Genomic DNA, 14,251 nt, shown 5'->3' with positions numbered 1-14,251 from the left:
AGGGACGGCTAGCGCAGATAGCCCTCGTGTAGCTTTGCGCGAAATTCAAAAACAAACAAACATATGTATTGTTCCTTGTTTTTAAAATGTGGAATTGATGTTTACTTTGCATGTATCATGGAGATTGAAGCGTCAAAAACTGTTATCTTCCACAACTACCAGTAAAATTGATCTTAATCATTCTTATTGCAGTGGCATCCCATGATGTAGTCTGGTTGTCACGTTCTATTTTAGATTAATCGTTTTACATCAAAAGTTTTATTATAATCGTAATGCTAAATTAATATTCTGCCTCGCTTTACAATAATTTAATATACACTCAACACAATTTTTAACAATGTTTAATAATCAACATTTTTATTCAACTTCATAATTGAAAAAAAAAAGAGAGTGTTGAATTCAATTAAAGACGTGTGCCTTGTTTTCAGTTCACAAATTTTTAGAGCTAAATTTTTCGGATTACGCTTTCATAAACTTAAAGAAAAAAGCATAATTTCTCAGAAACGAACATTTCGATTAGCGTCTTTTTCAGGCATACTTCAGGAGACCTCTTACCAAATTCAGATATTTCTACAAAATCAAATGAGATAGCAAAGTAATGTTAAACAGGTAATAGTGTTTCTTACTACACCTAAAACATTTCTGTTTTTTTACTGATTTAGCTAAAGGGGGTGTCTCACAATAAATTGTATCACATTTACTCCTTTACTGTAGGTACGCCAAAAAATAAAGTATAAAATAATTAGTAATTATTAGAATTATGGTTAAATAGTGATGATATAAAAATCGATGTGTAAAACACTACGTATTACCAATTATAATAAAGCAAACTTACTTTACTTATTAAGGGACTATAGTCAACAAAGGCAATTGTAATTTTGAGATAAGATAACAACCTCAAAGTTATTGAAGTCTAATACGAGAAATAATTGTGAATAAACTGTGGCAAATTATTTATTCAACATATCACAATCTTAAGATTATATATATATATGATTTTTTTATAATATGAAAATTAACAATAAGATAATGACAGTTCTAAAATTTACATTTATCTACAATTTCTAAGACAAAGTACAACTTGTTATAGAAGCAAAAATTAAAATCTAAACAAAATACATGAATTACATTTTATCAATAAATCTGTGATAATGGCAATTCCTAAACTTTATATATATTATATGTACGTGTTAAACAGAGTGACAGTATTCAGTAACATTTGCAGGCTATTTTTTATATTAATGAAGGTAAAATATATGCAAATATTTAATGGATTACATAAATGTAATTGAAACATTTATTCTACGACACAGATGAACTAAATGTTTTTGAATATTTTGTCCTATTTAAACAATCCCAGATTACTTATTAGGTTATTACAATCAAACTATCTTAAATGAAGATTGAAAACAACTATTTCTGTACAACGTTTCGTCTCTAACAGTGAGACATACAATATTATATCTTAAATGCTGTAAGTAATAATGCCTCACTGTTAGAAACGAAACGTTGTACAGAAACATATTTATTATCCCACATATAGCTGTTTCAAAACTTCATATTTTTGTATGTTAAGCGGGTACCTTTAGAAAGCAAGTAATCAAACTAATTTGTCAAAGCTTTACTAACCCTAAGATTAATAAGGCATTTTTTTTACACGCTGCTCTTACAAGTGATTTTAGTTTATATTAACGTAATTATTGGGCGACCATTAATAAAGTTAATAAGACATTTTCCTTCTACACGCTGGTCTTACAAGTGATTTTAATTTGTATAAACGTAATTATTGGACGATTATTAGTAAAGTTAATAAGACATTTTCCTTCTACACGCTGGTCTTACAAATGATTTTAATTTGTATAAACGTAATTATTGGACGATTATTAGTAAAGTTAATAAGACATTTTCCTTCTACACGCTGGTCTTACAAGTGATTTTAATTTGTATAAACGTAATTATTGGACGATTATTAGTAAAGTTAATAAGACATTTTCCTTCTACACGCTGGTCTTACAAGTGATTCTAATTTGTATAAACGTGTTTTCAATTGTGTTTTATATCAAAAACTAAATAATCCACAGGCATCTTCACTTCTTTATAATACCACGAACTCTCGAAACAACCAAGGATTCTATTTGCAAGCAATGAGGGAGAACTGGGAGTTTGAGTGACATATAATGACACGCTTATTTACTGATGACATAAGATAATGTATCATCTTTGGGTTGGGTTGTATATTATCCCAGTTACTATTGTCATCAATTTTCCTTTCTCTTGAAGTCTTTGTTGTTTTGGTAAAAATCATTCTTTTTCAAACCATTGTAGAGATGACGAACGTTGGTTATGCCGTGTTTCCTTATTTTCTCACCATCTTCCTTCCGGTAGGCCTTCCTGTAGAAGTTAGAGAACATCACCAAAAATAAGGCGGCGTTGCCAATGATGATGTAGACAAAGCCAGGAGGAAAGTCACAGTCAAAATAGAGAGGAAGAAGACCATGAATAAAGGCTACAACAAACTGAACCTAAAGAGAAGGAAATATGACAATGAAATTTAAGGTTGATTAAACTTACTATCTGAAAAAAAAAGTTGTTTTTTCTTTAACAATAACAAATTTTGATTTTATTGACTAATGCTATCTCAAAGTTTTATTCTAATGTCGATGTTTAAAATAAATAAATAAAATGACATAGGGGAAAAGTATGTCAACATTTTACTTTTTTCTTTACCTTGATCATCGCTTTCAAGAGTTGATCTTTATAAATTAAGAATTGGATTTTATATATATAAGCCTATTGTTTCTAACTTAATAAGATGGCTTGATGACTTTTTACAACATCATTCTAAGGTATCAATAAAACGTAAACTTTAATATTGCTCCGACATGCAGAAAAAACGGTTACTTCAGTTTTTTTAGAGAAACTGACTAATTGAATTATTCCACTCTTGGCTCTGATGTCACGTACAGTTGCGCTGAAATTCATTGATATTTTATGCTAGATAAAAATACAGTAATAGAAATATTATGAAAAATACAAGTCGTGTAGGGCACAGATCAGTTACCTCACGGACAATGTTGACATGATACTTTGACTGGCTGCAGTCTAACCAACCATCAATACTACATTCTCAGTGTATGCCTTGAAGAAGGAATGGCCTCCAAGAAGGAAGTATCTTACTAAAAGCGTTTTGGATGATGAGGGCTACTCAATAAGATAGAGTGGAGGCAAACAACATATCCAGTGGGTGACATATACAAAGCGTTTTGCAAATTCGGGAAATTTACATTGTTAATATCAAACCCAACCAAGAGAAGAAATTCATACTTTCTTCCAGTGGTTTCAAGTATCTCAGGATATGTCCTCTACAGGATAGAGGACTTTCCAACGGAGATCTGGCCAATAACCCGGCTTCAAGTACAAGTGTCTATGTTACCCGAGGACAGTAAGAAACAGTTTGGCTCAGTGCAATCTCAATAAATATATATAACTACATGAAAACCTTTCTTGTGGGGAGGCAACCAAAAGAAAAGTCTGAAATGAGTAGTGCTATGAGAAAGCCTGACAAAAGTTGTTCTTCACCAATGAGTTAAAGTCTGAGTTGTAAACACAATATTCATGTAACTCGAGTCTCGATCGCCTGTTAACAAATTACCATTGTACTTTACGAAATGTTTCAGAAACATTACAGTCCAGATGTAATCTATGTATTAAATGTACTGATCAGAAAGGCAGGAGATTTGCAAGACAATGGTGTGATGTAAAACGCGAAAACTGGCAAAGCAAAGTAAGCTCGCTAGGCCTTCCAATCTGAATAATATCACGTTTTTAGACTTAAACAACTTATGAATGACTAGCTACAAGAAAATTTAAATATTTGATATACCTACTACTAAGTATTACATATTGTTTACTACACTGAAAAATAATTAATTTTGCTGTTCTTATGCTAATTTTAAATGTGATTGTAAACCCACCAGATTCAAGCTTTCTCTGACGAACATGTACATGGTGAAAATGCTAACCAAAGAATTCAGCCGAGGAATTCGAGCTCTAGATCTGCTATATCTTTTTTTTTGTCTCTTTCCTGATCCAGGTATCTACTTTAACCTTATAAAATATGTACGCCTAAATTGGCAAAGCATTGGTTTAATTTTTAATATATACTTAACAAAAGCCATAAAATCACACTTGACTAAAGATTGTTTCCCCATATTTCTCTTAATTACTCCTTTACCAATTTTCAATCAGAAGTTTGCAAAATAGTTTTCAGACTAATATTTTGTCTGTCACAAACCATTGCCCAGTAAGCCTTTTGTTCAGACTCAGGACTCATAAACTAAGCTAGATTTTGCCGCAGCCAAAAACATGTATAAAATTTTATTTGTACGCCGTACAAGATATTCAACGTGTAAAAGTTAGCAAGCATTGAGGTGCTTTAGTGATAAAAAGCTATAAATTCTCATTTTAATACAGATTTTTTCTTAATCAATTATTTGCGGATTTCCACCCAAATTACTGCACATTTAGCCTTTGCACTCTAGATATAATGGTTGACAAAACGAAAATATTAAAGCAAATATAGACCCCGAAATTTGTGTTAGTAAAAACACTTAAAACGATCAACTAACTTGCAGTTTTTGCAATACATTAAAGAAGGGGAGGGGGTGAAGGTTGTATAAATCCATCAGCATGGATGAGACGTAAGCAGGTCTAAGTTGTTGTTAGAAAACACTTTTTGACTTCAAGCTTCGCATCCTTAGGCATTTCCATTTTATAAATTCCTTTCATTAACATCATATCTGTTTCTCCTTATGATACTTTTAACGTTTTTTATTGGCGAATAAAGCTTCGAACTAACCTTTTATCGTTTTGTACGCATAAGCATGTGTAGACATGTGAATAATACTGCATTTCCGTTTGTCACATATTCCTAATCCAATTTAATCTTTACCCTTTAAAATACTGTTTTATACACTACAGATAATAGCAAAAACTAATAATTTTTGGTATTTAGCTTACTTACATACATACACAGTTCTTTATACTTTATATCGTTTAATACAGTTTTTTATTTAGAAAAACCAAATAATACTTGGCCATGGAAGATATTTCTCGTTTGTTTACAAAAAGGACGCATCTTCAGTTTTTTCAGCTAACAGTTATAGTACACTAAAATCTAGTAGTATCATGTAAAAAGACGACCATAATTTTGTATTGTATGTGTTTATGTATTAAAGTACGTAGGAAGATGAAAGAGTTTGATACGTGGTATGTAATATGTTATCTTTAGACAGGAAAATAAATATTATATAATAAAAATAGATCTTATACGACAATACAATTTGCTTTAACATTACAATAATGAACCCTATTTTAATATGTAGATTGTTGAGAGAAACTATTTAACATACCATCTGCATAATAGTGAGGTACTTTTTCCACCAAAGATATGGCTTCATGTGAGGGCCGAGAGCAGCTAGGCAGTAGTAGGCATACATGATCATGTGGACAAAACAGTTGATAAACGGAAAAAAGGCATTATGACCACCTGTCGGACAAAAGTGCAAAGCTGTTACCTTAGGAATACGTATATGGATTACAGTCTTATCTTTTCAGACTCCAGAGTTTTGACAGTGTTAATCAAGAACGATTCAGTGATCTTGAGTCACCTTTCTACTGCATCCGTTACAAATATTTAAATAGTAAAGATGATTAAAATCTCAAGTAAATATACTTGGACTCATCATCCGTGACCACCAAAGATCAATATGCAAGATACTGGACAAATTACATAAATGAAATAAGACTCGGTGTTTCCACACGTAAAACAAGAAAACATTAAGTTTAAGCTGAAAAATAAAGAAAATATATTGTCGAGGTAGAAAAAATCTTCTATTTTATCACATTTATTGTTTCAACAGACGACACTAAACATAATGTGTTGTGAACGTTAAGCAAAGTCAGATAAGTGGATACTAGGATTTCGTATCGTAAATGGAGAACTTCTAACTCTAACTTACCAGCTCCAAACTTCATGCCTATCCAGATTCCCCAGGCAACAGAAGAATGATGTACCACGTGCAGGGCTGAAATGTGGCTGAACTTCTTTCGTAAGATGAAAAAAATCTGATCAAGAAATTATTGTTTATAAATGTACAAGGTGTTGTATATGATAAAATATGCATTCAAATAAATTCAGATATTTTGAAACAATTCTAAGAAACAAAGCCGCAAGATTTGAGCAATAAGTGACATTCATCCCGTACAAAATTCAATGAACAAAAATCATGTACATTTTTAGAAATATATATATATATACGTATAAACACTGAAATATATGGTACGGAAATGTCTTCGGTTCTGCTAACTCACCGTTATCTAGCGTAATAGAACAGTCAGTTTGTTATTACTTTAGATCTGATCTGTGAGAAAACAAAAACGAACTTACTGTGTCTGTAAATTCGAAAATCTTCAGTAACAGATAGTACCAACCGAGGTTCACAAACTGCCAAGATGAAGAACGAATGTTCAATAGATATATTATTATTATTAGAAAAAAAAATGTATATAATAATGAAATGTTCTATGATTCTCAAATTTTCAACACCAGGAAACGTTCAAAACAGGACATTGGATAAAAAAATTATTATTGTTACGGATTTTGGTGCTTTGCATTTAAAAAAGTCACAAAATGTTACACGAATTATAGACATCATCACTAATATAAAATCCATAACGTTTCCCAGCGTTCTTCTTGATTGTCTATTTTACTTGGTAAACAGATAATACCCATTAAATAGAGGTTTTGACTGGGTCTCACTCTAGATGGTGGACCCATACTTGAATACTTTTTGTATTCTACTTGAGTTTACTCAGTCACAAGGAATCTTATGAGTTAAAATGAATAAAGCAAGTCTAGAATTAACCCATACGATTTTATTCGGTCAACAGGGATACTAGCGTTCCAAATGAACATGAGCTTAGTCGGTCAACATGGTCGGCTATGATTAGGTACGGATAAAGCCACCCCACATTAATTCATACAAATTTACCCAGACAACAAAAATCTTAAGGTTTGGAATAGCTAAAGCCAAGCCACATTAATCGACAGGATTTTATGAAATCTGGCCCGTCATGGCCAGGTGGTTAGGGCGCTCGACTCGCAATCTGAGGCTCACGGGTTCGAATCTCCGTCCCACCAAATATGCTCGCCCTTTCAGCCGTGGGGGCGTTATAATGGTACGATAAGTCCCACTATTCGTTGGTAAAAGAGTAGCCCAAGAGTTGGTGGTAGGTGGTGATGACTAGCTGCTTCCCTCTAGTCTTACGCTGCTAAATTAGGGACGTCTAACGCAGATAGCCCTCGTGTAGCTTTGCACGAAATTCATAACAAACAAACAAACCCTCTAGTCTTACACTGCTAAATTAGGGACGGCTAACGCAGATAGCCCTCTTGTAGCTTTGCGCGAAATTCATAACAAACAAAACAAATAATTTATGGAATCAATTAGTATTTCCCTGGTTTAGAGTGAATAAAGCAAGTCCAATATGATTCATACGATTTTACACGGTCAACAGGGATTCTATGGTTTGGAATAAATACAACCAGCCTGCATTAATCGGCACGATTTTATTTAGTCAACAGGGATTCTATGGTTTGGAATAAATACAACCAGCCCGCATTAATCGGCACGATTTTATTTAGTCAACAGGGATTCTATGGTTTGGAATAAATACAACCAGTCCACATTAATCGGCACGATTTTATTTAGTCAACGGGGATTCTATGGTTTGGAATAAATACAACCAGCCCGCATTAATCGGCACGATTTTATTTAGTCAACTGGGATTCTATGGTTTGGAATAAATACAACCAGCCCGCATTAATCGGCACGATTTTATTTAGTCAACAGGAATTGTATGGTATGAAATTAACAAAGCAAGCCCAAATGAAGTAATGCATGTAGGTTTGAATAAAACATTTTAAACATATTTCAAAAAGAGAACCTTGCTGTGTTGAATTGTTTTCACAAGCTACGCACAAGTTTCATGGATTTGCTTTTGTAGCTTAAAGAACTTTTATCATCAATCTCAGTTTCAATATACCCATCTGTTGGCTCAGCGCTAAGTTTGAGGACCTTGCACGCTAGAAACCGGGCTTCGATACCCACACAGCCTTTGTGTAGCTTTGTGCTTAACAAATTTACAACGAACAAGGATAAAATTGTTATGTTGGTTACGTTGCCAAATGAATGCAGAAAGCAGCTATTAAAGCTATGTAGGTCGCACGATATGTTAGCAAAAATGCAAATCACATGAAGGTAGCCTTGACATACGGTGGTTTTTCTCAACTCTTCGTGTCACAGGTTTGATCCCTGTATTCGTTTATTTCCATTTAAAAGTACTAACACAAGCAAAATTCTGTGTTCGGCTATTGTGAAAGAATGTGCATATTATCATCAGTCAGAAGCATTATTAAAATAAACGTGAACAAAAAAGATAAAATAAGCTTAAATACTAGTTATAAACATTTTCATATGTGAAACAGGTACGGGAAATTACCGAAATAAAATTATGTCCTTCAATCCTGTGTGAAAAAAAGGAACAGGTTTGGTGTGTTTTGATTTTCAAGCAAAGTTACTCGAGGGCTATCTGCGTTAGCCGTACCTAATTTAGCAGTGATAGACTAGAGGGAAGGCAGCAAGTCAACATCACCCACCGCAAACTCTTTGGCTACTCTTTTACCAACGAATAGTGGGACTTATCGTACCATTATAACGCCCCCACGAATGAAAGGGCGAGTATGTTGGAAACTTTGTACTGTCAGTTACAGTATGTGTTTTAGTGGAACGCTCCCCAAGAAGCTGTAAAGCGAAACGTTGAGTATCTAATTAAAGAAAAACAACAATTTGGCATTATAAAGTCGTTTAGGTCTAGTATTAACATGTTAGCTTATTTGTTTTCACTGTCATGTTGTACAGTTCAACTACTTGATTTATTTTCATACTGTATGGTTGATTATTGCCGTGAATTTCCATAATAAATTATAAGTGTCAACAGAAAAGCATATGATGTTTAATATATAATGTACGTTTAACAACAGAAAAACATATGACGTTTAATATATAATGTACGTTTAACAACAGAAAAACATATGATGTTTAATATATAATGTACGTTTAACAACAGAAAAACATATGATGTTTAATATATAATGTACGTTTAACAACAAAAAAACATATGACGTTTAATATATAATGTACGTTTAACAACAGAAAAACATATGATGTTTAATATATAATGTACATTTAACAACAAAAAAACATCGGAGATTTATGTATAAGGTACATTTAGCAACAGAAAAACATGATGTTTATATATACGATACATTTAGCAACAGAAAAACATGATGTTTATATATACGATACATTTAGCAACAGAAAAACATGATGTTTATATATAAGGTACATTTAGCAACAGAAAAACATGATGTTTATATATACGGTATATTTAGCAACAGAAAAACATGATGTTTATATATAAGGTACATTTAGCAACAGAAAAACATGATGTTTATATATTTATATATATGTTTATACATTTAGCAACAGAAAAACATGATGTTTATATATAAGGTACATTTAGCAACAGAAAACATGATGTTTATATATACGGTATATTTAGCATCAGAAAAACATGATGTTTATATATAAGGTACATTTAGCAACAGAAAAACATGATGTTTATATATAAGGTACATTTAGCAACAGAAAAACATATGATATATACATATTATAACAAATACTCAACAGTGTATAAAAGTGTATAAAAAATTTTGTTGCTTTTTGTCTCTGCAGAAAAACATTACCTTCATTGTTGCTGGATCTGTAGCGTAGCTGATTGGCTGACAGAGCCAACTGTACTCAGTTGATAAGTAAGTCATACTTCCCCCCTGAAACACATATAAAGTCTTACCTTCAAGTTTAATTTCTTTAATAGCTGTACTAAAGCCATGAAAAATATAAAAATGTAATGCACAAAGATTATATCTTCCTTACAAAAGACTATTGTATGAATGAATAAAAAAACAACATAATACACCACACTTATTCGTGCTAAATTACATATAAGTTGAATAACGCAGTATAACGTTTTCATGATAACCTTATGTGATAAAACTACTGATTGTCAAACATGAGAAAAAAACTATATAGATACTTTTCACTATGATATAGGTCCAGTTTATTTCTCTTTGGTTAATTTATGTTCAGGGTTACTGAAACTAGTATAACCCAATACCACACGCTGATCACAGTGTAGAGTGAACTGGACCTCCCTTGAATTTAGACCTTGAAATTAGACATTTTTCGGAATACTAAGTTTATTTATTATAAGTACTGATTATGTTAGGGATTTTCTTTCAGAATTATTACGTAATGAAGCCAAATTCATTTCAGTATCACTTAGTAAACACTAACATATAGTATAAGTTGACATTAGCTACGATATATAACTTGAATTTATGCTTTTGTCGCAAAAGGAAAACGAGTTTTGACGAATAATTTGTTAATTAATTCAATACATTTCTTCGTTACGAGCGTCCTCAACTTAGCTCGAGGTAACATTGCCAGGGATAAGATAATAATCTAAAGGCTTTAAGTTATTACGTATGTATGAGTATATTATCCATAAACACACCAGCTTCAAGGCCTCTGTGGTGATAATTAATTCTTGGAAATATGAAAAAACAATATGCATTCGTTTTTATAATCCACTGAACTACACAAATTAAAGTAATTTAACTAAAGATTTGTTAAGAGAGACAACGGCTATGTTCGACTGCTCGAGCGCCTTAGAAAGGTACAGACATTCTATTTTCAGGAAAGTACCTTCCGAAAACACTGTCGTTTTTAGGTAACTTGTGTTATGAGTTAACAACTTTATTATCCTATTATAGTATTATCTTTTTTTTTTTCTAGTTCATCTTTCCTCTGCAATATACTTACATAGAAGAAGAAAAATGCACTGAGAAGTACTTGTATTATGTTGTACACGATGATTACTCTTTCAATTGAAAAAGGTTTCTTGTTTTTCATCCATGCAGGTCCAATAACTTTGACAAAGTACACGTATGAAGCAATAATTGATATCATTGGAAAAGGCGATCCAAGGAGAGGCCAATTGCTGGTCCGTGGATCTGTGGATTGAGAGTAAAAATACAAACTCGACATCTAACTGGGAAATTATTGAAGAACTAAAGTTTGTTATGAACCACTATAATTATATAGTAACAATTATGTATAGATACAAAATAGATGATTGCAGAAACTTACAAACTACTTATCTTAGAGAACAAAATATCACGAGAGACACATTTACAATGACAGGTTTTACTAAGGAAAGTCTGTAAACGGTACTGAGTATTTCAGTATATCATAACAAGTAACAAAAATTTGGATGGCAATGGCAAAATGTACAGAAACAAGGTAAGGATGAATACACAAAATCATACAAAAATCACCGTATAGGTAGCCAAAATTTTCCAAGAAAACCTTTTATCTACAATTATGTTAAATTCCTGTCCGTTGCATGCATTCAGGTTTGAATAAAAACATTTAAACTGAATAATGCTATAGCGTCTTATAACGGCTAATTCCCATAAGCTTGTGACATTGACTGAATGGCTACTTATGTAGCATTACCATCCCCACATCGTACTTTTTATTTTTCGTTTCCCCTCTTTTTTTAAACAAGCCAATGAATATTATTGAATGACAGTCGCTATGGAGGCAGTTAAAAGCCGGGCGTGATGAGTTGTCTTGATGGACATCATGTGTTAAAGCTAGTGAAACCCTATACTGCTTCTGTACTCCTCAAGTCAAAATGAAACATTTTGGTGTGTAAATCATCACAACAAGTTCAAGCATTGGTGAGCTAATCCTTCTGACGCCAGAATCAGAACAATCAGTAGGAAAATAAAACCTAAATCAATAATGTTGGGTTACTTTAGTCAGCTTTTTAGAGCGAGCTGATGCACAAATTATCAAATATAAAAACAATAATAATGATAAAAATCTGGTATTTTAACTTACATTTATTCTCTATCCAGATTCCTCATGCAACGGTTTGGCGATCAAGTAATCTCTCACACACACAATCAATGTTTCAGCGTAAAAGGTTGTGTTAAATCGTCGTGTCAACTTACTTAAAAATAACCTGGTATTAGCACCTTAATTTATGAACTTGGGAGAAGTTTAACAATTACTCAAATACCAGTATATTCTCTCAACTCAAACGCTTTTCTATAAGTTAGGTATGTTTGAAATCTGTTAATAAAACATCAAGCTAAAAAGAACATTGCTAAATCCCGATTATTTATTATTTTTGTCTTAAAACATCTTAATGTTTTCTATGATAAAGTATTAGCTTTATTTAGTAAATAAATAAATAAAAATTAATAATAATGCTATGACAACTATATATATGTGCCAACTAAATTAAAGCTTGACTTTAGGTGAACTAAAAATATGTGTTTAAACATTACAAGAACAGAATGTATTATGATGTCACTGATTATAGAAATATTTATATCAGGGATAATTCATGCTTTATATATTTTCCAAATTTATCACGTTTATATTTCTATCATTCTCTAGCAGTGTTTCGAAAATATTACGTATACGTACATATTACACAAACGTTAGTTGTCCAAGTTTCCGTAAAAAGAATCAACTTACCAACTATCCTCATTTCGCAAATGATCAATCTGAAGTCGATCTTGGCTTATATTTTGCGACATGTATACAAACTAAAAAATTTCAATAACTGGTTAACAAAAAAGTATGGTACACGGCACATTTCCTATTATTTTTTTTACAAATATTAATATTAATTACCAGGTTTAATTCTGAACTTCATGACTTCTTTTATTTCATTGGCTTTTGTGTTGCTATGGGAAACGCCATTTCATTAGAACAAGTTAGATGAGTACTTTCATTCTATATTACATTTTAAATCTCGTGATTTTGACTTCTGTTCTACAGGAAGCATCATTAAATTAGAATGAAATAGATGAAAGCCTTTGTTCTAGATTATATATTAAAACTCGCGATTTTGGTTTTATGTTGCTATGGGAAACATCATTTAATTGGAACGCGTTGGATGAGAAATCTTGTTCTAATTCGGATTCTAATCTTGAATTTGATTTTGGAAGAGACTCTGGTGATGAAAGCGACTTAAAATAGTCAAGAAAACCCAGTTCCAGTGCTTCTCAATCAGCTGATCAGAGGGGACAAAGAGGCCACGAAAGCGAGCCCCAGCTAGACCTGGTCCACCTCCTAGATTTACGTCCACTATCTGAGCCAGATATAATGGTTGGGATGAGGTAGATAAGTCAGCCACAAGTAATGACTTGTGAACTGGCGTGATCTTGGTGTACAACAATGATAACCCAACCTCCCTCGACTGTTTCAAAGCTATTTTTTACAAAAGATGTAAGTAATGTACTCATCACTGCTATCAACCACTACACAAAAGCACAAGTTACAAAGAAAACGCCTGCTCAGAGATGGTTGGGGTGTGTGAACTGGACTCTCTTTACCCACTATGAGCTGCTGAAGTTTCTTGCGATGACAACATCAATGGGTATTAACAAACGACCTAACACTCGAGACCATTTCGCCACTTACCGGTCTCTCTACACACCCCTCTGTCGCCAAATATTCGACACGCAGAGTTTTGAGGCTATTTACTCAACAATGCTGAAGGGAAAAACAAAATTTAAAAACAAAAATTGAAATTTTATAAGGTACGGTGATAATTATAAGGATACCAAGAAAATAATTCCGGCAGTCCATGCAAAAATGTATGGGTTTAAAGAGTTAAACCTGTAACCCAGAATATCGAGGAATTAGAGATTTGATATCGAAGAAAACAAAAAGTGTGAATATTAGAAAATCTTACTGGTAACACCAATTGAATGGTCTCAAAGTTAGATCAGTACGCACATTATAATGTCTTTCTATCATTATTTATATACGTGAATCCGAAAAAATCGAAAGCAACTCTTTTGTAAGTTAGAGATTTATATGCCTAAAATTTAAACTGTTATTTTTTTATAGTCGCGACATAGCGACTTATAGAACGACTCTGAGTTTATTTGTTTTTTAAATACAAACTTTTAGTTCATAGCTCCGTCATCTCTTGACCGATTTGAGATCTAATTACAGTTTTGGACTCAGGAGGTCAAACC

At 32.5% G+C, this 14,251-nt stretch overlaps 1 protein-coding gene across 1 annotated transcript in view; it reads right to left on the bottom strand.

The window, feature by feature from the left end:
* Positions 1 to 334: 334 nt before the first annotated feature.
* The window catches only part of LOC106478061 (elongation of very long chain fatty acids protein AAEL008004-like), a 35,851-nt gene continuing 21,934 nt past the window's right edge, over positions 335 to 14,251 (bottom strand). Inside the window, exons 3-8 of the mRNA XM_013938573.2 lie at positions 11,007 to 11,197; positions 9,869 to 9,952; positions 6,449 to 6,505; positions 6,021 to 6,126; positions 5,412 to 5,548; positions 335 to 2,522 (exon numbers count right to left, since the gene is read on the bottom strand). Of these exons, the coding sequence (XP_013794027.1) occupies positions 2,259 to 2,522; positions 5,412 to 5,548; positions 6,021 to 6,126; positions 6,449 to 6,505; positions 9,869 to 9,952; positions 11,007 to 11,197 (839 nt within the window). The 3' untranslated portion in view covers positions 335 to 2,258. The remainder of the gene's footprint in view (positions 2,523 to 5,411; positions 5,549 to 6,020; positions 6,127 to 6,448; positions 6,506 to 9,868; positions 9,953 to 11,006; positions 11,198 to 14,251) is intronic.

This window comes from Limulus polyphemus, unplaced genomic scaffold (assembly GCF_000517525.1).
Source record: "Limulus polyphemus unplaced genomic scaffold, Limulus_polyphemus-2.1.2 Scaffold176, whole genome shotgun sequence".
NCBI lineage: Eukaryota > Metazoa > Arthropoda > Merostomata > Xiphosura > Limulidae > Limulus > Limulus polyphemus.
Note: the sequence above shows the minus strand (reverse complement) of the source record. Positions and strands in the feature narration are given on the sequence as shown.